Genomic DNA, 26,280 nt, shown 5'->3' with positions numbered 1-26,280 from the left:
AATGTCAAACTTTACTTCGAAGGTGAATCTACCAACCCATCTTGATGAAGTTGGTTAATTTCAATACAAGTAAAATGACAAAAATATTCCTTCATTATATTTCATAAAAACAACAAAATTCAAAACAGCACCAAAACACATAACAATATCTGCACCACAGATTATTATTCTACTTTTGATTCTTCTTTCTTCCTTCTGTTGGATATTTGTGGAATAAATATTTTCTGCAGCCTTATGAGGGGATGTTCTAAAATCATGTAAAAAACGATTCCAATCATGAAGGACAAAGGGACATCTATTAGGGTGTTACCATACTGAAAAAAAAATAAGTAGTATTTAAAATAATACTTTTTGTTTTTCAGTTTTAAATTTGCTTAATTTTCATACAAATTTTTTATCAGCAGCACCTTAAGGTAAGCGTCCACAGTTCCGCATCGTACGCAACGCACGGATCGCATCGAAAGTATTTTAGAATGCTTTGTATAGGAACTCATTTAAGTGCGTCCACTGATACGTGTCGTACATAAAGTGGGTCTGTTCTTTGGTGTCGTACTGCCCGGATGCATCGCTTGATTATTTGCGATCCGTGCGTTGCGTACGATGCGTAACTGTGGACGCTTACCTGTAAGGGTAATTACTGGAATAAATACTTACACATACGAGATCGTCTACTTCGATATTACCAGCCCGAAAAACTCTTCGGCCGAAAACGAGAGTGAAGTGGAAAAGGTATGTGCTGTATGTGAAATTTCCCAAAAACACCATAGGTGCACTCTCGAAAAATTTCTTGATGTAACCTGAAATTAGGATTAACTTTTGTACTCAAGGATTGTTGTAAAATGCATTTCCACGATTTATGTTTATTATACATACATGAACATAACGAAAGGAGTATACAGGGTGTGGCGTAATGAATGGATAATATGGTGCCTGCGGGTAGGGGACCTTATGGCGGTTCAGAAAAATATATTTTATGTTTAGTAAAAGTCCCTTGGTTTTCGAGATATTGGAGATTTTCGAAAATTCAAGAAAATCACAGCCTTTGCCACTCGTTTTGCAGGCAAAACTCCAAATGAAGGAATTTTTTCAAAATGTTTTTTGGATAGTATTCCTGGATAGATGCGCTATCGAATGTAGATTATTATTTTTGGGGCGCATGAATAGTTTTTCATAAAAAAAGATCTAACTCAAATTTTCCGTTTTGCTCATTTTTTTTCCTAAGTTCAACCCAGCGTGGTGTAAAAAATAATATGGTTACTTGAGTGCCAAAGCAAGAGGAAACATGCCTGTTTAACTGAGATTCTGAAATAGTATAACTCACTCTATTTCCAGCATTGAATACAAAATAAATTTCTATCACAATCACAATGAGTCAAGGCGGAGTTTGATATAAGCCTTTTTCTTTAATTTTTAGCAACTGAAATGAGACTTGCAAGCAGAATAAGGCAATTATTCATAAGAAGTTGTAAAGCATCTAGTAGAGCTCCTGATGCCCACTTTAAACACTTTTTGTTAAACTCGATTCAATTGAACGATATTTTAAAATTGGTTTTTTCTCTCGTATTCTTTCATTATTGAGCCCTATAGTTATAAAATTAATAGTTTTCAAACAAATTTCAAGTAACGAAGTGAATTTTAGCACTTTCGTAATTAAGAAAAAAGCTAAAAATTAATTTCTATTATATTGAGTCAAGACCTTCATTACAAAAATGCAAAAATTTAATTCATAACTTGAAATTAACTTGAAAATATTGACCTATTCACAACGTTGGGGTTCGATAATAAAAGAAAACGAGAAAAAATAACAATTTTAAATTTTGGCAATGTATGCTTCCATAGTATGTTTCTGTATATAATCGGTGAATGTAGATAAAAAACACACTGTATTTATTGTATAATACTTTGGCGATCGATTTCGGCTATGATTAAGCCATCATCAGGCCAGCTGAAATTACAATTCACAATTTAAATAATGCTATTTTTATGTACATTTTTTTATGTAAACGGTGGTCATTGTAAAAGAATGAGAGTGTGCAATCTTACCGTCGTTGGAGGTAAATTGGCAAACATATATGATGAGAAAAGATCAAGGATGAAAACAATTTTAAAATATCGTTTCATTGAATGAAGTTTCACAAATGATGTTTAAATTGGCCACAATGAGTTCTGATACATGCTCTATAGTCTACACTTTCTAATGAATCATAGCTTTATTGCATATTAACAATTTTAAAATGAGTATCGTTTCATTGAATTAAATTTCATAGAAAATGCTCTAAGAGGCCACTATGAGCTTCAGTACATACTCTATACCTTGTTATGGATGATTGCTTTGTTCTGCTTGCATTTCTCATTTTAGCTGCAAAAAATTTTAGAAACAGTTTTTACATTAAACTAGGCCTCAACTGATAGCAATATAGGAATTTATTTTGTATTAAATTCTGAAAATACAGAGAGTTATACTATTTCTGAATCTCAATGAAACGGGCATGTTTTTTCTTGCATTGGCTCTTAGGTAACCATATTATTTTTTACACCGCGCTAGGTTGAACTTATGAAAAAAAAATAAGCAAAACGGAAAAGTTGAGTTAGACCTTTTTTTCATGAAGAACTATTCATACGCCTCGAAAATAATGAATTACATTCGATAGATCATCTATCCAGGAATACTATTCAAAAAAATTCCTTCATTTGGAGTCTTGCCTGCAAAACGAGTGGCGAAGGGTGTAATTCTCTTGAATTTTCGAAAATCTCCAATATCTCGAAAACCAAGGCACTTTTACTGAACGTAAAATATATTTTTCTGAACCGCCATAGAGTCCTCTACCCGCAGGTTCCATATTATCCATTCATTACTCCACACTCTGTATACAGGGTGTCTGTAAACAAATGCGAAGGACTAAGGGAGATGATTCCTCGAAGAAAATAAGCAGGGGTAGTTCCTATAAATTTTTTTCGAAATCGACCTCCCTTCCAAGATACAGCCTTTGGAAGGTGATGCCGAGTTGACAGTTTTTAATTCTTTTTACGGGTTCTAGAAAGCAATGAGTCATAAAACTATAAATAATATGAAGCACTAAGTAGATGTTACACAATTTCTTTTGATCTCATAACTGTTTTATTAGGGGTTGAAAATAACAACATGTATTTTAGCGGGAGGTAGTCATTCTATGGAACACTTATACGATGAAATGGAATGAACAGTGATCAAAACTGCTTGTAAGTTTTTATTTATTCCCAAAAAAGTATCGACTGTATCGAAATTTTGCAAGAGACTTTTTTTCTCCAGAATTGAAGAGAAGAAGAAGAGAATTTTATTTTTCGAAAATCTATCCCACGAAAACAATTTTTGAAGGAAAATCATAAGCGTTGTTATTTTCAACCCCTTATAATAAAGTGATGAGTGATGAGATCTAAAAAAATTATGTGAGTAACATCTACTCAATGCTTCATATTATGTAGGTATATAGTTTTGTGACTCAGTGTTTTTTAGAACCCGTAAAAAAATTAATAACTGTCAACTCGCTATCGCCTTCCATTGGCTGAATCTTGGAAGGGAGGCCGATTTCGAAAAAAAAATATAGGAACTACCCCTGCTTATTTTCATCGAGGAATCATCTCCCTGAGTCCTTCGCATTTGTTTACAGACAGCCTGTATAGCTATACAGAGTAAGTCTTTGACTCGTACAAATATTTCAGCAGTAGATCCTTGTGGCCATAAGAAACACTTTTTTCTTTTACCATTTTTCCCGAATCGGCTCGGTTTAAAATATAAGTGCAGGCTGTTGAAAAACCATAAAAAAAATTATTTTTAAATCCATCTTATAAACGGTTTCATCGAATGAAATGAATTCCGGAATATAGTTTTTCATTTATTTGATGAATCTTTTTCGAACACAGGATATCACCCACGTCTTCCCGTTTTCTAATTATGACCATAACGTACCATAAAAATACCAAAAATTCAAAGAACCAAACTCTTGAAAAGGTGGACGCTATCTTATGAATATTCGAACGTTTTGTAAAGTAAGAGTATTCTTCATATTTTCTGGTATAATGCTCCGTTTTCAAGTAATTTGATGTTCAAAAATTAAAAAATATATGTGAAATTTGAAAAATTGGATACTTCGGCGGAATACAAGTCTGTTTAAAAGATCCACAATTGTTACAGATTATCTAGTTATTCTGAAGGTAATTTTGTTTTTCCAGGGTTGGCATTATGAAAACTTAAAATGGCTACATCTTTTTATCAGAGCCGAATCGGAAAAAATGATAAAGGAAAAAGTGTTTTTTTTTACCTCAAGAATCTACCTTTAAATTTTTAGTACGAGTCAAAGACTCACCCTGTATAAGTTTTGATTTATTCCGAAGAAAGTGTCAACCGTATTGAAACTTTTTTTCTTCAGAATCGAAAGAGGAATAGAAAAAAATTAGAGCAGGAAAATCAGGTATGGTGCGTGCTTCACATTCTGTAAAATTATAATTCTTAATGTTTTTCAGAAGTCATTAAAAATATATAATCTAGGAGCAGTATCTTGCAGAGGTGGAGAGATTCGGAAAAAATTTGTATCTCTGCTAATTTTCATAGAGGAATCAACTTCACTTCCAAAGTCCTTCGCATATATTCAGAGACGCCCGGTATAAGCAATGACCCAGCTACAGGAGTGAGTGATTTTGAATTTTATTCAGACATAAAATTATTTATTGAGAAGAATTTTCGAAAATTCATATTTCCTTTCCGTAAAGAAGTACCTACCTAGTCAATGATAAATTTTTCATAGTTACCTCCACTTCCGGTTGCCATACCAAGAAGTCCAACTGCTATTCCGAGGCCGAATAAAGGTCTAACAAGTGGATTCAAAACAGCTTCCACCACTCTGTTTGGACGATACTCAGTCAGATAACTGGCTAAAAGGGGAAGGCCAATGAAAGCTGCATAAAAAGTCAGTTTCTTCATCTGTAAAATATAGATCATTTTATGTTATGAAAACTAAAATTAATGAAGTTGATAATATTATGAAGAATTCGTGGCGTACAGACAATTATTGATTTGATCAGATTTTGATAGCTGAACCTTTGTATAGATTTTTGGTTTTGATAGCTAAAGCATCGATTTCTTCCAAGCATGTTTTAAATCATTGTATAATGACTCTATAGTCTTCATGCGATACAAAAAAAGCGAAAATCCTAAGTGGTTCTGTAAGTATCAAGGTGGTGAAAACATATTTTTGAATTATTATCTAACAAATAAAAACCGGTCTCTAATAATTGATGAAAAAGTTCTAAAGATTATTTGATTTCTTGTGATCAGATTACTGATTTTATCAGAATAAAAGCAATTTGCCAATTAAAAAGGATGTCCAGAAAGTAGACCTCCATATATTAGCCATGAATTCAAAAGAAAAACTAACCCTTTTTGTCTCAATAAGCTAAAGGCTAAAACGGCTTCGTTTCGGATATTCAGGGAGTTGAAGGTTAATTTAAAAATTAAAAAGAGACAGCAAAATTAATCGGTCAAGCTAATACTTTCAAATAAGTCATGTCGAAAATTTGCTAGAAGTTTTGTCCATTACTTCTGATGTACGCTTCTGTTCTGAGCGTCAAATTTTCAAGTCTACGGTAACATCATCAATAAGTAGATAGTTGGGGAGCCCACGATGCTATATAGGGATATACACGAGCGTAGTTTAGATCTAGTGGATTTTGAAGATTATATAGTAGCGGCAGTGTGGAAAGCGTCTGAGGATGTAAAAAAAATCGTCAGGTGTACAGGGTGGGCAAAATTCGTTATCTACTGAGGGGATCTTGAGAACTATAAGAGCTAGAAGAAAATGAGTGACATATTTCCGAGCTCTTTTTCAGAGAAACAACGAATGGTGAAAACCGTAGTCTCCTATGAAGCAAAAAATGAGATTTTGACGTTTTCGAAAAATTCTCATAACTTTAAGTTACAGATCTGAAACTTAAACCTTCTTAGGCACTTTTATACGTAGAATCTACTGACAAACGCTTTCTTTCAATTCAAAAATAACAAATTCAATAAAAGTTTGTATGCAAAAACGAAAGTTCGCCTAATGATTCGAAATGAACAAATATTTTGAGCTTGTAGAAGGATTCTACGTAAAACAGTGCCTGAAGACGTTTCGAGTTTCAGATCTGTAACTTCAAAGACAAAAAAGTTATGAGAACTTCTCGAAATTATCAAAATATCATTTTTTGCTAATAACTCAAAAAAAAACAATCATAGGAGGCTACGGTTTTCACCAATATTTGAAAGTAGAAAAAATTGCTTCGAGCGAAATTTGTAGAAAATGTTATGTTCTACAACTTTTAAAATGAATCCCTTACTTTTTTAATTAGGTATAATTTATTAATGCAAAAACGAATCTCATTAAGAAAAATAGACTCTACACACTGAGAGGGTTATTTTTCGATTTGGAATCTATTGTTAACACCCTGTATTCGGCATTCACAATCGATTTGTGGATAAAAATATTGACATGAAATATGTGCTTAAAATTCAAAAATGATCTGTACATTAGTATAATAATAGAATAAATTTTATCTATTTTAAGTACTTACCATCGTATCAAAAATTGGTTTATTTCTGTTATGCCAATATATGGAGCCGAAAAGGAAACCTATGATATATGTGATTGCACTTCCATATGTTGGAAGGTATGAAAAGCTCATTTCCGCCGAAGCCATAAATTTTTCTGCAGGCAGAAATCTGAAAATATTTCAAGTCTATGATCAGATATCAGACGTTTAATAGTACCTAAGTGTATATTATTATAAGCCAAGTGTTGGGATTTTCGACAATGAATTTTATGCCTGAAATATTTACGAACCTCTGCAACCTGTGGTTGTACCAGAAACAGCCTACTTCTTTATTTTTATTTCAAACGGTACATATATTATTAAACATCTTTGCATCGTTAGTAAGATGTCTAAAAACATGGTGTATGCACTGATTAGATTTTGTTTTTCCCGCTTCGAGAATAAGAGATAAGTTTCGTTTTTCCCACTGTAGGTAGGGCCTAAGATGTCATCTTAGTAGCGCCGTTTAGGAATTGACAGTTGTCAATTGATATTTGAAAATAATTTGAATGCATTCCTACGACTTGCGAATTTGCTGTATTTATAAGCGATTATTGGTGTGTGAAAATGTATTACTTTCGAGAAAGGTCGTACAACATTAATTGAATGAACATGTCGTTCAGTTTTCTGTATGGACAATCAAGAACTGCAGCTAAGAATTCGGTGTTGTTGGACTATCACCCTTTGTTGTTGGAAATTGAGGCAGAGCCAAATCAGATGAACATTTGGGACGGATAGAGCTAACAGTTTTATGGCAACTTCAGCAATATTTAAGCAATACAGGAACTGTATTGAGAATACGTAATGTGAATTGTGAGCATGTATTAAGAAACAGAAATACGTTAATCTGTTCGAGTCTGTTCTTCAAAATTTCTTTATAAGTATAGTGAAAATTGCGTTTCAGTCAACTGAATATATTGAATATTTCGCCAATCAACTGTGAGCTTTATTGAAATTATATTGAATAACCTACCTCACGAATACAATTTGTCAAACAAAAATTATCTTGAAGAAAAATAGTAGTACTTCTTTGAATCCTTCGATAGTGTTGAAATATCGTCAGCGAAACGGCAACGAAAATTCAAGTGTAAATCACAAATATTCGTTACCAGCTGAGAAAATAGTCCGGTTCATTCATCAGGAATACTATGGAGAGTACTCTCCATAAGGAATACAGAGATGACTGTAATCTGTGATCGATATAAACGAAGAACAAAATAAAGCGAGAGAGTATCATTAGATTTTCATTCATAGAACAAGGAGAGAACATGGTGGCGCCGCCACGAAACGAATCTCTTATTTTCGATTTAGTCTAAAGTCATTCCATTCAAAAATTGACGACTGCATACACCATGTTTTTAGACATCTTAATCGTTAGATATCATAATTTCAATTTCAACAATATGTCATACCTTGAACGAAAACTCAATGATTTAGGTAACGCCCCCCCTTTTCTCACGTAGAATCCACTGAAACAATAAAAAATATATAGTCCGGGAGGCAGGGCCTTTTTTTTCAAGGAATTTCATCCCGGCTGAAATTAATACTGTATGTTGTAGTCACATTGCAAATGACGAAACTGACCGTCAGCTGGTCAAGTAGCGGTGGGTGCGCGCGTGGGAGGCGGCGGAACTTGGGAAAAAATGCAAATTTTCAAGTGATTTTATCCCGGCTGAAATTTTTTATATGTGATATTAATGTTAAATAGAAGCAAAATAGTGAAGTCAGCCGATAGGCGGACGGTGGAAAATGCGTCAGTCGAGCGCATGAACTGGGGAAAAAAATTTGAAAATCAAGTGATTTCATCCCGAATGAAAACACCTCCATATGATTTCTTACATATACGGAAATATAAAAATGACCGTCAGCTGCGTGTCTAGCGGGGGAAATACCGTCAGTCAGATCATTGAAAATTCCGCGCGCCGTATAAATGCATAAGCGCGCTCATACATTTTTGCTCTGACTGACGGTCTTTCCCCCGCTAGACACGCAGCTGACGGTCATTTTTATATTTCCATATATGTAAGAAATAATATGGAGGTGTTTTCATTCGGGATGAAATCACTTGACTTTCAAATTTTTTTTCCAAGTTCACGTGCTCGACTGATGTATTTTACACCCTTCGCCGATCGGCTGACTTCACTATTATGTTTCTGATTAATATCAATATTACATATATAAAATTTCAGCCCTGATAAAATCACTTGAAATTTTGCATTTTTTCCCAAGTTGCGCCGTCTCCCACACCCGCACCCACCTCACTTATTTTCAAAAAAGCGCTCGTTGAATTTTCAATAGACGATTGGTTGAATGATCACATGGCATCGTGGATTGGGAATAAAACAGTTTTCGTAAACTATATGGAATGCCACAAATATGAAGTTGAACAACGTAAAATTCAACGATAATCGGATCCATTGTTAACGTGTCCAGGTCACGAAGACACATATATATATTGTTTTCCATGTCTGTCACTTGAAATCTGATATTCATGTAACTCCATATGGTTTCTTACATATATGGAAATATAAAAATGACCGTCAGCTGCACGTCAAGCGGGGGAAAGACCGTCAGTCAGAGCAAAAATGTATGAGCGCGTTCATTCATTTATACGGCACGCGGTATTTTCAATGGTCTGATGTCTTTTTTCTCATTAGTTAATCAGCCTACGGATATTTAAACATTTATATTAATTGAAACTATGATTTCGATCAATATCAAACGGGTTTCTTACGATTCACCCATGATACATGTAGATAAAGCAGCAACATCATATAACATACTTAATTATAGTATAGTATATTTATTTAATTTCTACAATTAATTTACATATCACAGATATGTCAAAATACAATAGAAACATGTCAAAGCAACAACAGAAAAATATATCTCAGGAGCAATTTTTCTTTTTAAAAAATTCTCTAAATTCTTCCAAGTTATACGGTTCACACTGAAGTATGTAGCTGTAGCTGTGAATCCTTCTCCGAAAAAGGTCAAACTGATCGATGCCTTGCAAATTCCTTGGTAAGCCATTAAATAATTTCATCGCTGCATAATGGACATTTTTCTCCCTTAAAGTTGAGGAGTGTATGGGATAAAAGTGGGGTTCAGTTCTTCTTGTGTTATTACCATTCTTACAGTCCTCAAAGTAATACTGGTCTCTACATATAAATGTAGAGACCATAAACTGTCAGAATGTTGTTTTTTCTAAAGTGACCCCGAGACGATTCTCTATATCCAAATGATAGTATAGATCTTATTGCACATATGCAATAGGTCATTCATATTTTTATTAATTCGTTATTAACATAATCAACATTCAAATAATCAGGAGGTACAGGTAAATGTGCTTGGCTCCAAGGGTGGACGATGTATGCGAAAGAAATGTTGGTTCAGTTCAGCCTTAGAGGGCGGGAATAACAATCCTTCAATTTTTTTTTCAAGTTAAGTGGATTGCAATCATCTTAATTGCCGTATGCTCTATTGAATGTTAACACATGAGCAGTGTTAATATCATCAAATTCTGTAAATCCATATATTCCACCAACATAGCATTCTAAGTATGTGAACAATTGATCGAGGTTACAATTGGGAATTTGTAAAATGTCACTCACTGCTTGGATGTACGTTGGAGACTTCCGGAGAATTTAAAACGTTTTTTTTTCCTTCGCTGTAAAATGCTGAGTTGAAATTGCATCCAATGAAGGCATGAAATCCTGGCAATACAGAGCACAAATTTGGACCCAATGATGCAAACAATTTGGTGACATCAATAAATATCTGAATATTGCCGGTCCAACATGCATCGAGATTTGGACGTTCTTCTCGATGAAATTCATATTTCCCAACATAATGATCAATATATCTGTATCAGAACATCGCATTGTTACATGAACATCAGATTTCAAGTGACAGACATGGAAAACCATCTCTGCTTCTTCGTGACCTGGACACGTTAACAATGGATCCGATGATCGTTGAATTTTACCTTGTTCAACTTCATACTTGTGGCATTCCATATAGTTTACGAAAACTGTTTTATTCCCAATCCACGATGCCATGTGATCATTTAACCAATCGTCTATTAAAAATTCAACGAGCGCTTCTTTGAAAATAATGTGGTGGGTGCGGGCGTGGGAGACGGCGGAATTTGGGAAAAAATGCAAAATTTCAAGTGATTTTATCAGGGCTGAAATTTTTTATATGTAATATTGATATTAATCAGAAACATAATAGTGAAGTCAGCCGATCGGCGGAGGGTGTAAAATACGTCAGTCGAGCACGTGAACTTGGGAAAAAAATTTGGAAGTCGAGTGATTTCATCCCGAATGAAAACACCTCCATATGATTTCTTACATATATGGGAATATAAAAATGACCGTCAGCTGCGTGTCTAGCGGGGGAAAGACCGTGAGTCAAAGCAAAAATGTATGAGCGCGCTCATGCATTTATACGGCGCGCGGAATTTTCAATGATCTGACTGACGGTCTTTCCCCCGCTAGACACGCAGCTGACGGTCATTTTTATATTTCCGTATATGTAAGAAATCATATGGAGGTGTTTTCATTCGGGATGAAATCACTTGATTTTCAAATTTTTTTCCCCAGTTCACGCGCTCGACTGACGTATTTTCCACCCTCCGCCTATCAGCTGACTTCACTATTTTGTTTCTATTTAACATTAATATTACATATAAAAAATTTCAGCCGGGATAAAATCACTTGAAATTTTGCATTTTTTCCCAAGTTCCGCCGCCTCCCACGCCCGCACCCACCGATGGTATTGCAGCTGACGGTCGGTTTCGTCACTTGCAATGTGACTACAACCTACAGTATTAAATTCAGCCGGGATGAAATTCCTTGAAAAAAAAGCCCCTGCCTCCCGGACTAATAGGTTGTAATCTAAAAATCTTGAGTTACGATGAATTCCAATTTTCCAATTTGGTGATGTTTTCATAAACATCTTGTACATTTTTGGTCAAAACCCCAAACAGTGTCATAATACAACATAATGAAAAAATTGAAAATGGTTACCCCAACAGAAATATTCCGAAAAGTGTGACTTCTCGTTTCCACAATTTTTTTTCATAAAAACTATTGATATTTCCATCATATCAACTATCTAAAGATGCAAAGATATACTGGATGTGCCATTTGAGATAGTAGTAGGTTGTTTCTGGCAAACCGGAAGTTGCAAAGATCTGAAATAATTATCTCGGGGAGAAAGTTCAGTGTCGAAAATCCCAACAAGCAAATTTTCAATCCAAATTATGATTAGTTCTGAACATAGAAATAAACGTCTAATAGGCCCTCGCGGTAAATCATACAGAGTAACTAAAAAAAGCACAAATTCAAATACCATCTACTCCTCGTAGTGGCTGCATGATAAACTCCTCATTTTCACATGAAAATTGACTTATTCGAGCATTTTTCTTCAAAATAGTTAATACCGAAAATATGAATTTTATATGCGTTACTTTTTACTTGGCAATATTCTACATTCGAGTGAAATGAAAATTCGAATTAGTGTGAAAATTTAAGTATCTCTGTACAAAGATTCATTGGGTCATTTCCATCATTTTGGATTATTTAAGTCAACATATAGCATTTCTGATTTAATTATAAAGTTACCTTGGATTGAATCGAACCAAACCTTCAAAATTGATAGTGAACATGTTGAAAATTTGAATGAATGCTGCTAGGAAGGCAATCAAACCAAAGAAATACTTCATCGGAATTTTAAGTTTTCTGCTAACGTAAAATATCCCTGATAGTAATATGTACAACTGGAAGTCGGCTGCTGCATACCAAGTCACTGGTGCACACTGAAATAAATAATTTGCAGTTAAAAATTTTGAGGTAAAATTATCGAAAATTCGAAAAAGTGTATGTAACTGGTACTATTGTACCAGTTAATTTCATTTCATTTCACTTCGCATTTCAACAAGTTTTTCTTATCTGGAATTCGATTTGTAAAGTGCAAGGGAAGTGTTTTTCAGTTCTCTGTGCATTTTTCAATTCTGAATGTTTTTCGTGTGATGTAAACCATTTGAAAAGTGAAAAGTGCAGAATGAAATATTGCAAATCATTGAGTTTGGTGCAAGAGGCCCCGGTTTACTGTTTCTATAAGGTCAGAAGTTGTTTGAAACTTTTGTAGGTTGATAATTTCTTTCCAGACTCCGGGGTCTGTAAATTTCTTTTCTTATTAGGTTTTCGAATGATTCTTACCACTCCTCCATCCTTCCAAACATTGAGGTTTTGAATGAAGAATAAATTTTTCCACCCAATTGATCTACATCTTTTCATTTCAGCCATGACAGATGAATAGTAATATGGATGCGTAAAAGTAGAGGCTAGAGCATCCGAGGTGTGCAATATGAGGATCACCAACAAGGATGGTATTAACCTAAAAACCAAACAAAATTCGGTAAAGAATTTAACCATATCTACAGAGTGGTTTTTTGTGTTATGGTCATCAAATTACATCTGAAGTATCTGATTGAGATAAACAGGGTATCTGTGAAAATAAATGAGAAGGACTTCACGACATGATTCCCCGATGAAAATTGGCAGGGGTAGTTCATATAAATTTTGACCCCCTTTTCAAGATACAGCCTTTAAAAGTCATCGCCGAATTGACAGTTTTTAATTTTTTCTACGGGTATCGAGAAAAATAAAAGAAAACAATTTTTGAAGGAAAATCATAAGGAGTTGTCATTTTCAACCCCTAAAAATAAAGTTGTGAGATCGAAAAAATTGTGTGAGCAACATCTATTTAGTGCTTCAATCATGTAGGGTTTTATGACTAGGGTTTTTTAGAACCCGTAAAAAAATTAAAAACTGTCAACTCGTCATCGCCTTCCAAAGGCTGTATCTTGGAAGGGAGATCCATTTGAAGAAAAATTATATGAATTACCCCTGCTAATTTTCATCGAGGAATCATATCCAAGTCCTTCGCATTTTTTTACAGAGACCCTGTATATACTTGATTACTATTGAAAAGTGTGTACCTAGATTTAGAAAATCCAACAAAATAATCGTTATCTGAACATTCTCGTGCGCATCGATTCTTGTATTTCGATGGAAATAATTTCAGAATAACGTAAAAAATGAAATCTGACAACAGCAATAAAAATAATAGAAAAAACTTTTTTTTTGAAAATATCTCCCTTTATACCTTATTTTTTTCTACTATCTAATCTTCACAATTCACTAACCCACATCACCCGAGTAATAAACTGCTCCATAAGAGTTAGGGATATCGTATTCAATCGTTTTTAAAAGTATGTAATCTTCGAGAAAATCGTTTAAAACTCAATAACAACTTGAATCGATCCAATAAAACTCAGTATGAGACTTTTGGTAAACCTGGTCGCCTTTTTTCTGAAGTTTGGTTCTCTGCATATGCTTCATGAATGTTCTTATTTTGAAATGAAGTCAGTTTATCAACGGCTTCGATTTGAAACGAGTTTTCTGAAAATGCCAAGACGTGAATTAACAAACGCTGAGGCTCATAGGGCTATCGGAATGCTACAGGTTGGCCTAACTCAGGTTGTTGTAGCGGAAAGGCTCACAGCCAAAGTGTGATATATCGACTTTGGAATAGGTCCAGGGAGACAGGTTCCGTGTTGGAAAGACCAAGGCTTGGTGCGCGACGAAAAACAGCACCTGCTCAGGATCGTTTCAACACCGTTTCGGCGAGAAGAAACTCTATATCTACGTGTAGAATGCTACGGAATACTCTTCAAAATGCAGATGGAGTCCAAGTTTCCATCGAAACCATCAGACGACGTTTGAGAGAGGTGCTAGGTTCTAGACGTCCATTAAAAGGAGTTTCAACGGGCTCACAGATCTACACATTTGTCCTGGGACTATGACCGCCTTACACTATAGGGAGCATGTCATTGACAATGTTGTGCCAAATTTTCACGCTGCTATTGGTGAAACTTTTCGTTTTCCAGACGATAACGCTAGACCGCACAGTGCAGCCATAGTTGAGAATGCGCGCGAGGAGCTTGGTATTCCACATTTACCAATACCTCCGCACTCACCAGATTTGAATTGCATAGAACATGCATGGGATATGATCCAAAGAAGATTAGATAATCATCAACCTACCCCAGAATCCTTAAATGATCTGAGAGAGCTTCTGCCCCGTTTATGGAACCAAATTCCTTAAGTTCAACAACCTCGTGTGTAGTATGCAGGAGATGTCAAGTTGTTATTGTATTGTATTGATAGTCTTAAAATGCTTGAATTCTCTGGGAATAAAATTTCGTTATTTTACTCGATTTTTCTTAACCACCCTGTATACGCTGCAGACCTACAAGCTAAAATTAATTTGCAACTTCATATTAATATGTATTTTCATCACAAAAATCTTATTTTAACTATATTTTTTGCAATTCAAGTCAATATCCCTAACTCATGTGGAGCAGTTTATGAATACCCATTTAGCATGGTGGGCTCCCCTACTATCAGGATATATCTATACGATGCTCTGGGAACATACAATGAATGAAACAAAGCAAGCTTTAGTGAATTTAGCGATTCAGCTGAGATCGTACTCACCTCAAGTACCTATTCAACCAAAATAACAGCAAATCCTTCAGAGTGAATTCTCCATTTTTTTTCACTATACCATGAAGCTGCACTGATAGAAGCCAAGCAGACATTATGAAAAAAATTTGAACTGCCAGTCCAAAAGAACCATGGAATATTGGCTTCCATAAACTATGGGGAACCTTAGAAAGTAGAAGTAATCTGTTCTCAATTGATCAAATACGAAATTGCAAAATTGTAAATATTTGTTGTTTTGGTTCATAGAGAATATTTTATGCTTCAAGTTAGTGTCTTATGTTATCAAACACAACAGTGAAGACCATGTACAGGGTGTCCGCCAGAATTAGGCCTTATACCTTATATGCGAATCTGTAAGAGCTACCGAAAAAATTTGTTCTGCATAAATCAGTCTTCAATAGTTAGCTAATACATTACGACTCATTTGTATAGAAAGTGGCAATGCAAAGTTACCTTTTTTTAAATGGAACACCCTATGTTATATGCGACATTTGGATAGAGCTCAAGAAAACGAAGTCAAATATACAGGGTAAGGCAAATATTTTAACAGTATAGATTCCTGAGGTCAAAAGAAAAAAAAATTCCCCTACCATTTTTTCCGAATCGGCTCGGTTTAAAAAATACAGGCTCTTTAAAAACCATAAAAAAATATTTTTAGTTCTATCTCACAAACGGTTTCATCGAATGAAATGAATTTCGGAATATAGTTTTTCATTCATGTGATGAATCTTTTTCGAACACATGATATCGCCCACGTCTCCCACTTTTCTCGTTATGACTTATGACCACTACATACCATAAAAATACCAAAAATTCAACGAACCCAACTCTTGATACTTAGTTGGACTATTTGAACATTTAATGAAATGAAATAATTCCTTAATATTTTATCGAATAATGCGCCGTTTTCGAGTAATATTATGTTGAAAAATTCAAAATTATTTGTGAAAGTATTGCATACTTTGCCTGAATACAACTCTGTTTAAAAGATTCACAGATGTGCAGTATCACAGATTTAGCTAGTTATTCTGAAGGTAATTTTGTTTACCAAGGGTGGCACAGCTCATTATGCATACTTAAAACAGCTATATTTTTTTATCATGGCCGAATCGGAAAAAAAGGTATAGGAAAAAAGTTTTTCTTTTGACCTCAAGAATCTAGTGTTAAGATATTTGTACGAGTCAAAGACTCACCCTGTATATAGTTTTATGGATCTCAGATTGTCCGTTTCGGATTTATTGATAATGCTCCATGAGAACACCTTTGCATAGGTGTAGCCTATTATAATTTTGTTCGGGAAAAAAGCTATTAAAGCTTCTAAGAAATATTCTGGATGGTCTCCACATCAGTTTCTTACGTTTCCCGAACATCTTTTGTAGGATAATTTCCCTACACTGTAAAAGGTTTCAGGTCGAACTATAGGCTTCGAGCGAACTAATGTAATGAGTTGATGACTTCCTCATTTCAAGAAAATTTACTCTTGCTAAGCTATAATGATAGATTGGATGTTGCATCTTGTGTTAAGTTTTGTTCTCGGTATACAGGGTGAGTCTTTGATTTGTAAATACATACTTATATTTTAACAGAAGATTCCTGAGGTCAACACTTCATTTCTTTACCCCTTTTTCTAATTCGGCTCGGTTGAAAAGGTACAGCCTGTTGAAAACCCAAAAAAAAATAATGTAATTTTGGTTATATATCTCAAAAAACGACCTTATCGAATGAAATGATTTTCGGAATATATTTTCTCATTGATGTGGTGATTAATATCCACCCACATCTTCCAGTTTTTCTATTATGACCATCACATAGCATAAAAATACCAGAAATTCGAAGAACTCGGTTCTTAAAAGTAAGTTGAATGAACGCACACTTAAGAAGATTCGACCATTTAGAGAAATGAATGTATCCCTCATATTTTCCCAGGAAATGTGCCGTTTCCGAGAAATTTGATATTCGAAACCAAAAAATGTTTGTGAAATTCGAAAAATTGGGTACTTATTTGGCTGAATGCAAAACTATACCGGGTGTCCCAGAGCTTTTAGGCCAGCAGATATCTCAGTTACGTGCGGAAAAAAAAAATTGAAAAAAATACTTGTCGTAGGAGGCCATACGCTCTTTCATGCAGCATAGCAAAATCCACCCCCTGACAAACAACCCCTGAGAAACAACCCCTAACTTTTGTTTTTCAAATGGCACCTCCATGTTTGTTTGGCTTCAACTGACAGCTCTTTTTAATTCTCAATCAATGATATATCATAATATGTAGTTGTAAAGATAGTCACTCGATAAAATTGAATTCGTTAGTGGGTACTGTTAATTGGACTGATCGAATTAGTCCACATTGTAGAGACAAGAAAAAGTGGATGTTGAAAAAAAAGAGTCAATAAAATGTTAGAACTTGTGTGGCAAGTGCTGGCCAACATTTTGAACATTTTCTTTAGTATAATGTTGCAGTAACAATAGAGCTGAGCGTATAAATTCGTATTTCATTTGTATTTTTATTTTCCATAATTCTGCATGCCATCCTAGCTACCATGATACATCATTGAATGAGAAATGAAAAAAACTGTAAGTTGAAGCACAACAAACATGGGGGTGCCATTTGAAAAACAAAAGTTAGGAGTGGTTTCTCGGGGGTTGTTTGTCAGGGGGTGGATTTTGCTATGCTGCATGAAAGAGCATTTTTTTCAATTTTTTTTTTCCGCAGGTAACTGAGATATTTGCTGGCCTAAAAGCTCTGGGACACCCGGTATATGTAATGTCCATAGATTTTTACGACGCTTAATTCTATAGTAGTGACATAGATTTAGCTTATTATTCTGAAGGGAATTTTGTTTTTCCAGCATAGCTCATTATGAAAACTTAAAATGGCTATATGTTTTCATCAAGGCCGAATAAGAAGAAATGGTAAAGGAAAAAAGTGTTTATTTTAATCTCAAGATTCTACGGTTAAAATATATCTACAAGTCAAAGACTCACCCTGTATACTTAATTCCTAAACATCAAGTGAAAGAGGTTATGGGGATGAAGCGGATGAGCGAAAAGTGCTCTATTTGACCAAACCACTAGCCAGTTGCGAAGAGAACAAAAGCAAACGTAGTAAGTTGCTAAGTTAAAAGCCCAAAGATTTTGAATGATGTATTGTTTGGTTTTTGTCTGAAAGCCAACTTTGGAACAATTTTGAATTGATTTTTTTTTAAACCCTCATTTTTCTTCAACATAATGATTTTTCTCAGTAATCTCACGAATTAATTCTAATGACCGATCCCTCCGATGATATGGCAATTTCAAATCTACATCAAAACTCACTTCTTCGAAATATTCTGGATTTCGGACGAATAACACCATCATCGACACCAAAATACTATGGATTGATGTAACCAAAACCATGCCGAATGTTCGCATCCCTTGAAAGCTTAGTAGATTGTCGAAATGTTCATTTCTGTTTGGATTATTTATTTCTCTCCATGTATTGGTCAACGAGAACATTTTGAGGTATTTGTTGTCTAAAAAAAACTTTTATAATTTTCATTTTCCTTATTTGAATGAATTCCACTTACCATCACTCTTAGAAAGACCATCATTCTTAGAATGGTTTGTTCTTATTGTACTGTAGATTATGAAACCTAGATGAGCCATGAAGAACGATCTGCAAATAAAATATTCCACGTTTGATGAAATAATCACTACACTTGTGTAAGGGCTTGAAGAATATTATATAAATATTGCGACCCCCCACTAGCTCCACGTTTTATTGAGAGATAAACGACTCGAAAGCTGACCTAAAACGAAAAATCCTAAAAAAGATGGGTTAAAAATTCGTCAAGACCGAACGGTTGCGCCGAGATGGATGAAATTCTCAGATTTATTATTAGAAGAAATGCTCTTTCAGAATTCGTATCACAATTCTTTCTATGGTTACTTTTATTGCGAGATAAACGACTCGAAAGCTGACCTTCGAAAAATCCTGAAAAAGATGGGTTCAGTTAAAAATTCCTCAAGACCGAACGGTTGCGCCGAGATGGATGAAATTCTCAGATTTATTATTAGAAGAAATGCTCTTTCAGAATTCGTATCACAATTCCTTCTATGGTTACTTTTATTGAGAGATAAACGACTCGAAAGCTGACCTTCGAAAAATCCTGAAAAAGATGGGTTCAGTTAAAAATTCCTCAAGACCGAACGGTTGTGCCGAGATGGATGAAATTCTCAGATTTATTACTAGAAGAGTTGCTTCAGAATATGGTTCTGTGGGTGGACAAATAAAAAATTGGGTGGACAAAAGTGGACTAACGTTGGACAAGCGATATTTACCATCGTTTTTGCAATTTGGGTGACCTCCTCAGAAAATGCACCGAAAAAACTTATTTTTCTATATCTCTCAAACGGTGCCTGGACAAATGAAAAAAAAAAATTGGCAAACATAGACCTATGATGGACAAACAATCCTGAAATTTTGGTTTAAAAATTTTCATTTGGGGTGTCAACTTCACACTTTCCAAAATTTGCATAGTTGGATTTCTATGGTTCTGTGGATAGACAAATAAGAAAATTGGGTGGACAAAAGTAGACTTAGGTTGGACGATTTATACCAGTAAAGATACGTTTCTGCAATTTGGGGGTGCTGGTCAGAAAATGCGCCGAAACAACTTCTTTTTCTAATCTCTCAAACGGAGCCTGGACAAATGAAAATAAAAGGTGGACAAACATGGACCTATGATGGACAAACGATCCTCAAATTTCGGTTAAAAAATTTACATTTGGGGGTGCCAACTTCGCACTTTCCAAAATTTTCAAAGATCGATTTCTATGGTTTTGTGGGTGGAGAAATGAAAAAATTTGGTGGACAGACGTGGACTTATGTTGGACAAACGATCTGTACCATCCAAAATAAGTTTTTGCGATTTGGGGGGCTCAGAAAATGAACCGAAAACCGATATCTCTAAAACTGGACAATTGAAAAAAAGGGTGCACAAACATGGACCTACGATGGACAAACGTCCCTGACATTTGTTTCAAAATTCGCATTTGGGGGTGCCAGCTAAGATCTAAGCTCTGAGCTTTCATACCATCGATTCTAAGAAGAAAACTCAACAAATTAGATGAGAATAACAAGGTCTGCTCAGTCTGGGTTTCCGGGAATCACAAGAAATGAGAAGGCTAATATACTTTCCAGGAAAAGGACACAACTCCTTTCATTGTCCCAGTACCTTTTTGTGACATAGGTGGAGCAACCTTTAGTAAAAGAGTTTTAGGAGAAGGAAAAAACCGAAAGGGAAACACCTAAGGTTCTAGAGAAATCTTCCTAGGTGGAAACATTCCAAAAATTTTCTTCGAAATCTTAATATTGAGAAAATACACCTCCTCACTGGATTCCTTACAGGACGCCTCAGGAAGCACCTAATGGCAATGGGTCAATTGGAAAAAAAAAGAGACGGGGTGACATCACGACGTCCTTTAACTTCAATTAAAAAAAAATCAAGGCTTCACGTAAGAAATTGAAAGCGTAAATTAGGAACTAGTGAATGCCGTTTTTGAATTGATATTCTTGAGGTACCTATATTACTTCCCCTTAAGTATTAAGTCTGTATTTTAGATTCACACAAAAAATAATTTTATTAGGTCAATTCGTTACATCGCATCGTACATCTTGATAGCAAAATAAATTTTGTACTTACATAATGATTAAATCGACGAGTTCCATCTCTGCGTAAAACGTTTTTTTTCGTTCGCAATACGATTCAATTATATTTCCTGTTAGATTATATTCATGTAGTTCTTCCTCCAGTTTCTGCTCAATGCTTTTCTCCCCAATGCAAAATCCTCTGAATACATGGTCTCTTCTGTACATGGACTGAAAGTAAGTCATTAATTCATTTATGCAAAGATCAAACAGTACACTACTGAAAATATAAAGGGGAACATTTCTGAACTAAAAAAAGATTATGTTTATAATTTACACATAATATAAATCAATCATATGAACTGTTTAAAGTTCAATTATGGATTTTCATTCACATCAATTCAATATAGGAAAATTTCTGACAAAAGGTAACCCTATATAGACTGGCTTAAGTATGTAAAGTCTTTTTTTTTGTGTGAGAAATTTTTTTGAGCGTGAATTTTTATTCCAAATCTTGTAAAATTATGAAAAGTATAAGCCGGAGAGCCAGCGTTCAAAATACATAATTCAGGTGCGTTAACAAACTGTGTATATAGGGTGACAATTTAAAAACTTAGCAGACCAATTATGTCGCGACAAGGATGTTTTCAGAGAAAATGCCGAAACAGGTCAATTTTTATTCGGAGGGGGACATATTTTGAGTAGAATTGTAAGCCGAAATCTCCTCAACCCTAGGTGTAGGGGCTATCACCCCTAAATTCTTAATTGGGAATAAGGGGTTAGATTTACCTCAATTGAAGAGATCACTTATCCTTCTACATGAATACTATGATTTACAAATTTTTATTGATTCCTTGAAGTGGTTATAGGAGGTGACAATTTGAAATCTTGCCAGGCTAATTATGTCTCGACAAGGATGTTTTCAAAGAAAAAGCCAGTTCAATTTTTAAAGGGAGGGGGACATATTTTGAGCAAAATTGTGAGCCGAAATCTCCTCAACCCTAGGTGTAGGGGCTATCACCCCCAAATTCTTCATAGGGAATAGTGGGTGAGCTATACATCAATTGGAAGACAATAGTATTATGTAGAGCGTATATTGTGAAGTGAAAACATTATACAGACACTTTTTTGATAGCAATCCAGTGGCGTACTATGATTTTTCCCAACAGGTATATTTGCTTGTATTATTTTGAAAACAGTAGTTAGTAGGGATGAAATTTTAATTTTGACCTATAACTCGAAAGCAAAAGAACTACTACTAGCCCAAAATCCATCGATCGAGCACTATTGAATCACCCTTCATGATAAATATATAGGGTTGGCAATAAATCTGGATTGAAACTAATATTTCTTCAACGAATTACTCGAAATGAATGCGCTGAAACCCATCAACCCTCAATTTTATGGCCAGAAAATGAGAGTATTTTAAAATGAATGAATGTTTTTAGCGTTTTCATTTCGATGGTAAATATCTTTAAAAGGAACCGTAGCTTTGCAGGCAAGTTCCTACAAGAATTAGAATCTGATTGGTAATTCACTTCCGGTTCAGTGAGAGATAACTTTTTTAATATGAATGGGACAAGCTGTATATTTTTGCAGATAAAGAAAAACTTGTTATATAAAATTCGTGCATACCGAGTTCCTTTAAAACAATTTGATTTTAAAGTTACAGAATAGGTGAATAAATTATTTAATTCAGATTGTTATTAATAAAAACGTGAACGAGTGTTTTTAGGTATTTTTTGTATAGCCGTACGGCTAGGTACCATTTTTAGTGTTCCCATAAGAGAACTTGTCCAGATATATTATGTAAATATTATTTACTTACATCTTTCGTGATTAACTCCCAAACTTTCGGTGGATTTTCTTCATCCTTCGGCTTCAGCCTAATATCGACCTTACAATAAAATTTGTCATCAGGGCATTCTTCGGTATCATTCAAGTAAAATATTTTTGGCAGAAGTGCGTAGTCCTGGGACACTACAAAATGATGAAACAATGATTTATTTGCCATTTTCAATCACATATAAAGTATTGGACGTTTCAAGAGATAATGAAACCGCCCCCGAAGAAGTTAGCATTTCTATTAACATTCATGGCCATATACATATTCATGTTGTTGATTAATTTGAAGAGGATATGTGGATGAGCGGCGTCTGCAATGTGAAAACAATTTTTGTTTTTTATTGACATATTAGCCAGAGCGCGCTTAAGAATAGGGAAATTTATTGAATTTCATTGGGTATATATGACATTGAAATACTCAGGGGGATTGACACAGACCGTTCGCCTTAAGTTTTGGGGCAAGAATTGATAAAAACACGTATTATTTGTTATCGAGTTATAGGCCAAAATTGAAATTTGGACGATTTCAACTTTGGTCATTATCTCCGTTTTTGTTTGTGCTAAGATGTTGAAATGAAAACATTATACAGACACTTTTTCTTAGCAACCCACTGGAGTACTATGATTATTTCCTACAGGTTTATTTGCTGAGCTATAACATAAAGTTGAGTTTTTTCTTATGAAAACAGTAGTTTAAAATGACTTAAAAAGAATCGCCATTTTTTTACCGTTCCAGAAGTATATCATATATCGCTCTCAATCTTTCTGAGTCATTTTAAATTACTGTTTTCATAAGAAAAAACACATCTTTATGTTATAGTTCAGCAAAATCATAGTACGCCACTAGATCAAAAAGTGTGTAGGTATATAATGTTTTCGTTTCAGCATCCTAGCAAAAACAGAAACGGAGATAATGACCAAAGCTTAAATTTTAATTTTGACCTATAACTCGAAAACAAAAGAAGACAGTGGAATGCAGTTGATGGCATTATGTAATGTGCCATGCATTTTCCTCTATCTCGTTGGATTGAGAAAGTTATAAAGGGTGTTTCAAATTACGCGGTTTTTTTTTAAAATAAATAAAACACATAATTTGCAATCGTTTTCAAAAACTGTTTATTGTTAATTGAAGTATTAGATATGACATTTATGTACGAAAAATAATTTCTGCAAAATGGTCTCCTCTTGCAGCTCTACAGACGTCTACTCTTTTGTTTAAATTTTCAATGAAATTTTGACATAATTAAGGCTCTAACTCACTTATGACACGAATTATTTCATTCTTTAGTTCAGGAATCGATTGTGGATTATTTTTATAGACCTGGCTTCTCACATAACCCCCAAAGAAAAAAGTCCAACGGAAATGATTGTTTCAATAAATCAATTGTGTCATTTGCAAAGTGAGGTGTTGAAACCAAATGTCCTCTTTATCAATATTCTGGCCACAAAAATTCGATTATCACCGAACCGGTCTCTTGAAATTTGTTAATAATTCGACCAACAGTGCTTTCAGATGGACGATAATGTAAACCATAAAATTCACGTAATTTTCTAAAACACTTTTAACAGAACGCTGATTTCCATGAAATAATATAACAATTTGAACGCGTTGTTGCATCGTGTACGAAGTCATTTTTATAAATGTCGTACATCGTACTTTTTAAAAGTCGAAATACCCAGACGAATTCGATGCGCCATCTATATTCTATTTATTCTTAAAAAAAACCGCGCAATTTGAATCACCCTTTAGTTCAGGTATCACCAATTTTTCCCACCTAGTACATTGTAATACCTATCAAGAGATTTTCAACACTAATCTATTCAACCGAAAAATGTACATAGAAGGGCGTCTTAATTCAAAAGCCCCCCCCCCCCCCTTCATGTCAGTATTAAGTTGAAATTAACTGTTTACTGTAAGGTTTTGATTCAGGCTTGTGCAGAATTTCATGATCAGAGCAACAAACCACTTTGTTTTCTATCACTTAAAAAACGAAGTAATTTTTGCCCCATTTTCCCAAGGCCTGCTTGCTCAGTTCAGGATTAGCCGAGGTTGATCGTAGATCAGTGAACTCTAAAAGAACTTTTAGAGTCGTAGATTAACCTGACAGAATTGAATGAAAATATCAAAATTAATCTATCTTTAATCCGGAACTGAGCAATCGGGCCTTATAATGAGTCATGAATGCATCCAATATTTTTCAAATGTTAGAACACTGAATATCTTGAAACAAAATTTAAATATTGAAGTATAAAGAAAATATTCACAAAGAAACAAAAATTGTAAGCAATCCCGAGGAAACGATTTGAAATCGAAAAGTATACTTGAAAACATTTCATTTGTATGCACAGCCAATCAAATATCCTATGTCACTAATAGGTAAGTTTTTAGAGCAGATTTCAAGTTTATTAACTCAAATTAACAGCAAAAGGAATAAAAACTCCACGATCCCAATATCTTTGTTTTTAGCACTTTCAGCAATATTCTTCTACCACTCTACATGAAAACGTCCAAAAGGATTCATAATGCATCCAATAGTTCGTTAATTTTTGTACTCCTGTGCTCCTGTGAGACCTACAAACTACAAAAGTTGAAACTCCAAATAAAACAAGTCGTAAAATTTATAAACACTTTTCTATGTAAATTTTATTCGAATGTTATTTTCATTGGAAAGAACTAACATGCTATTCATGTTGAAGAGATGTTTACATCTTATCATATAACCACTGAAAGATTTTTATTGGGTCCATAGGTGCCTATAACTGCATCAATAAATGCAAGATAGGGGGAAGGCGCGAAGGTCAGCTAAATTTCCAATATTTCAAGTAAGTCTTTCTATCTAGGCCGAATCAGAAGAAATGGTAAAAAAAGAAGTGTTTCTTTTGACCTCAAGAATCTAATGTTGAAATATATGTACTAGGCAAAGACTCATCCTGTATAGGTCATATACGCTAAAATGTATTTACATCTACATGTTATTGAAAAAATTTCATATTTCATTGTTGTTCGGCTCATCTAGGACATATGCTTAAATTGTCCCAAACAATTGGCTTGCACTTAGTGATGAAGAATCCAATGGTTTTACGTATACAGGGTGGTCCAGATAGTAACCAAGAAATTTTAACCACGTATTCTACATCAAAAATAAGCCCTAGTTTGTCATATAAACATAAGTCGAGAAATGTTTCCTCTCCGATATACAGGGTGTTAAAATAATAGAAAAAAAAAGTTTTTTATTAATAACTTTTACACTGCTTGAAATATTTTTATGAAATTTAATACATAGGTTTTGAGCGTCAAGGAGCACTTTTTGCATAATATTATTTCTTTTTTATTCTACCAGTGGCCTCCGTACTGCAGCGAGATTGAATAATTTCAGATAAAAAAATGATAAGCCACTGGTTTCTCCGAAAATAAAAATTCCTATTTAAATCCCTATTTAATTTGGAGCAAATTCGGTCTCTTGACTTTTTGCAGTACGAGGCACCGTTTCCGGTTAAAAAAATAAAACACATTCTCATGCATGAAGAAATCTCCAAAATTTGATATGGTAGGTACATAATAATAATAAGACTATTTTTGCTATATTAAATTTTGGCGATTTCTTCATGCATGAGGATGTGTTTTATTTT

At 34.4% G+C, this 26,280-nt stretch overlaps 1 protein-coding gene across 2 annotated transcripts in view; it reads right to left on the bottom strand.

Annotated features, from left to right (window-relative positions):
* Positions 1 to 84: 84 nt before the first annotated feature.
* Positions 85 to 26,280, bottom strand: part of LOC123306545 — a 32,617-nt gene continuing 6,421 nt past the window's right edge. Inside the window, exons 2-12 of one of the 2 annotated variants that reach the window (XM_044888587.1) lie at positions 22,634 to 22,785; positions 20,861 to 21,036; positions 18,743 to 18,831; positions 18,492 to 18,688; positions 15,171 to 15,343; positions 12,828 to 13,005; positions 12,231 to 12,424; positions 6,583 to 6,730; positions 4,786 to 4,957; positions 655 to 797; positions 85 to 314 (exon numbers count right to left, since the gene is read on the bottom strand). In XM_044888587.1, the coding sequence (XP_044744522.1) occupies positions 165 to 314; positions 655 to 797; positions 4,786 to 4,957; positions 6,583 to 6,730; positions 12,231 to 12,424; positions 12,828 to 13,005; positions 15,171 to 15,343; positions 18,492 to 18,688; positions 18,743 to 18,831; positions 20,861 to 21,036; positions 22,634 to 22,785 (1,772 nt within the window). In that variant the 3' untranslated portion in view covers positions 85 to 164. The remainder of the gene's footprint in view (positions 315 to 654; positions 798 to 4,785; positions 4,958 to 6,582; positions 6,731 to 12,230; positions 12,425 to 12,827; positions 13,006 to 15,170; positions 15,344 to 18,491; positions 18,689 to 18,742; positions 18,832 to 20,860; positions 21,037 to 22,633; positions 22,786 to 26,280) is intronic. The other variant, XM_044888588.1, reaches the window with a different exon arrangement.

Source organism: Coccinella septempunctata, chromosome 2 (assembly GCF_907165205.1).
Source record: "Coccinella septempunctata chromosome 2, icCocSept1.1, whole genome shotgun sequence".
NCBI classification, from domain to species: Eukaryota; Metazoa; Arthropoda; class Insecta; order Coleoptera; family Coccinellidae; genus Coccinella; species Coccinella septempunctata.
The sequence above is the reverse complement of the archived record's forward strand: the minus strand, read 5'-3'. Positions and strand labels throughout refer to the sequence as shown.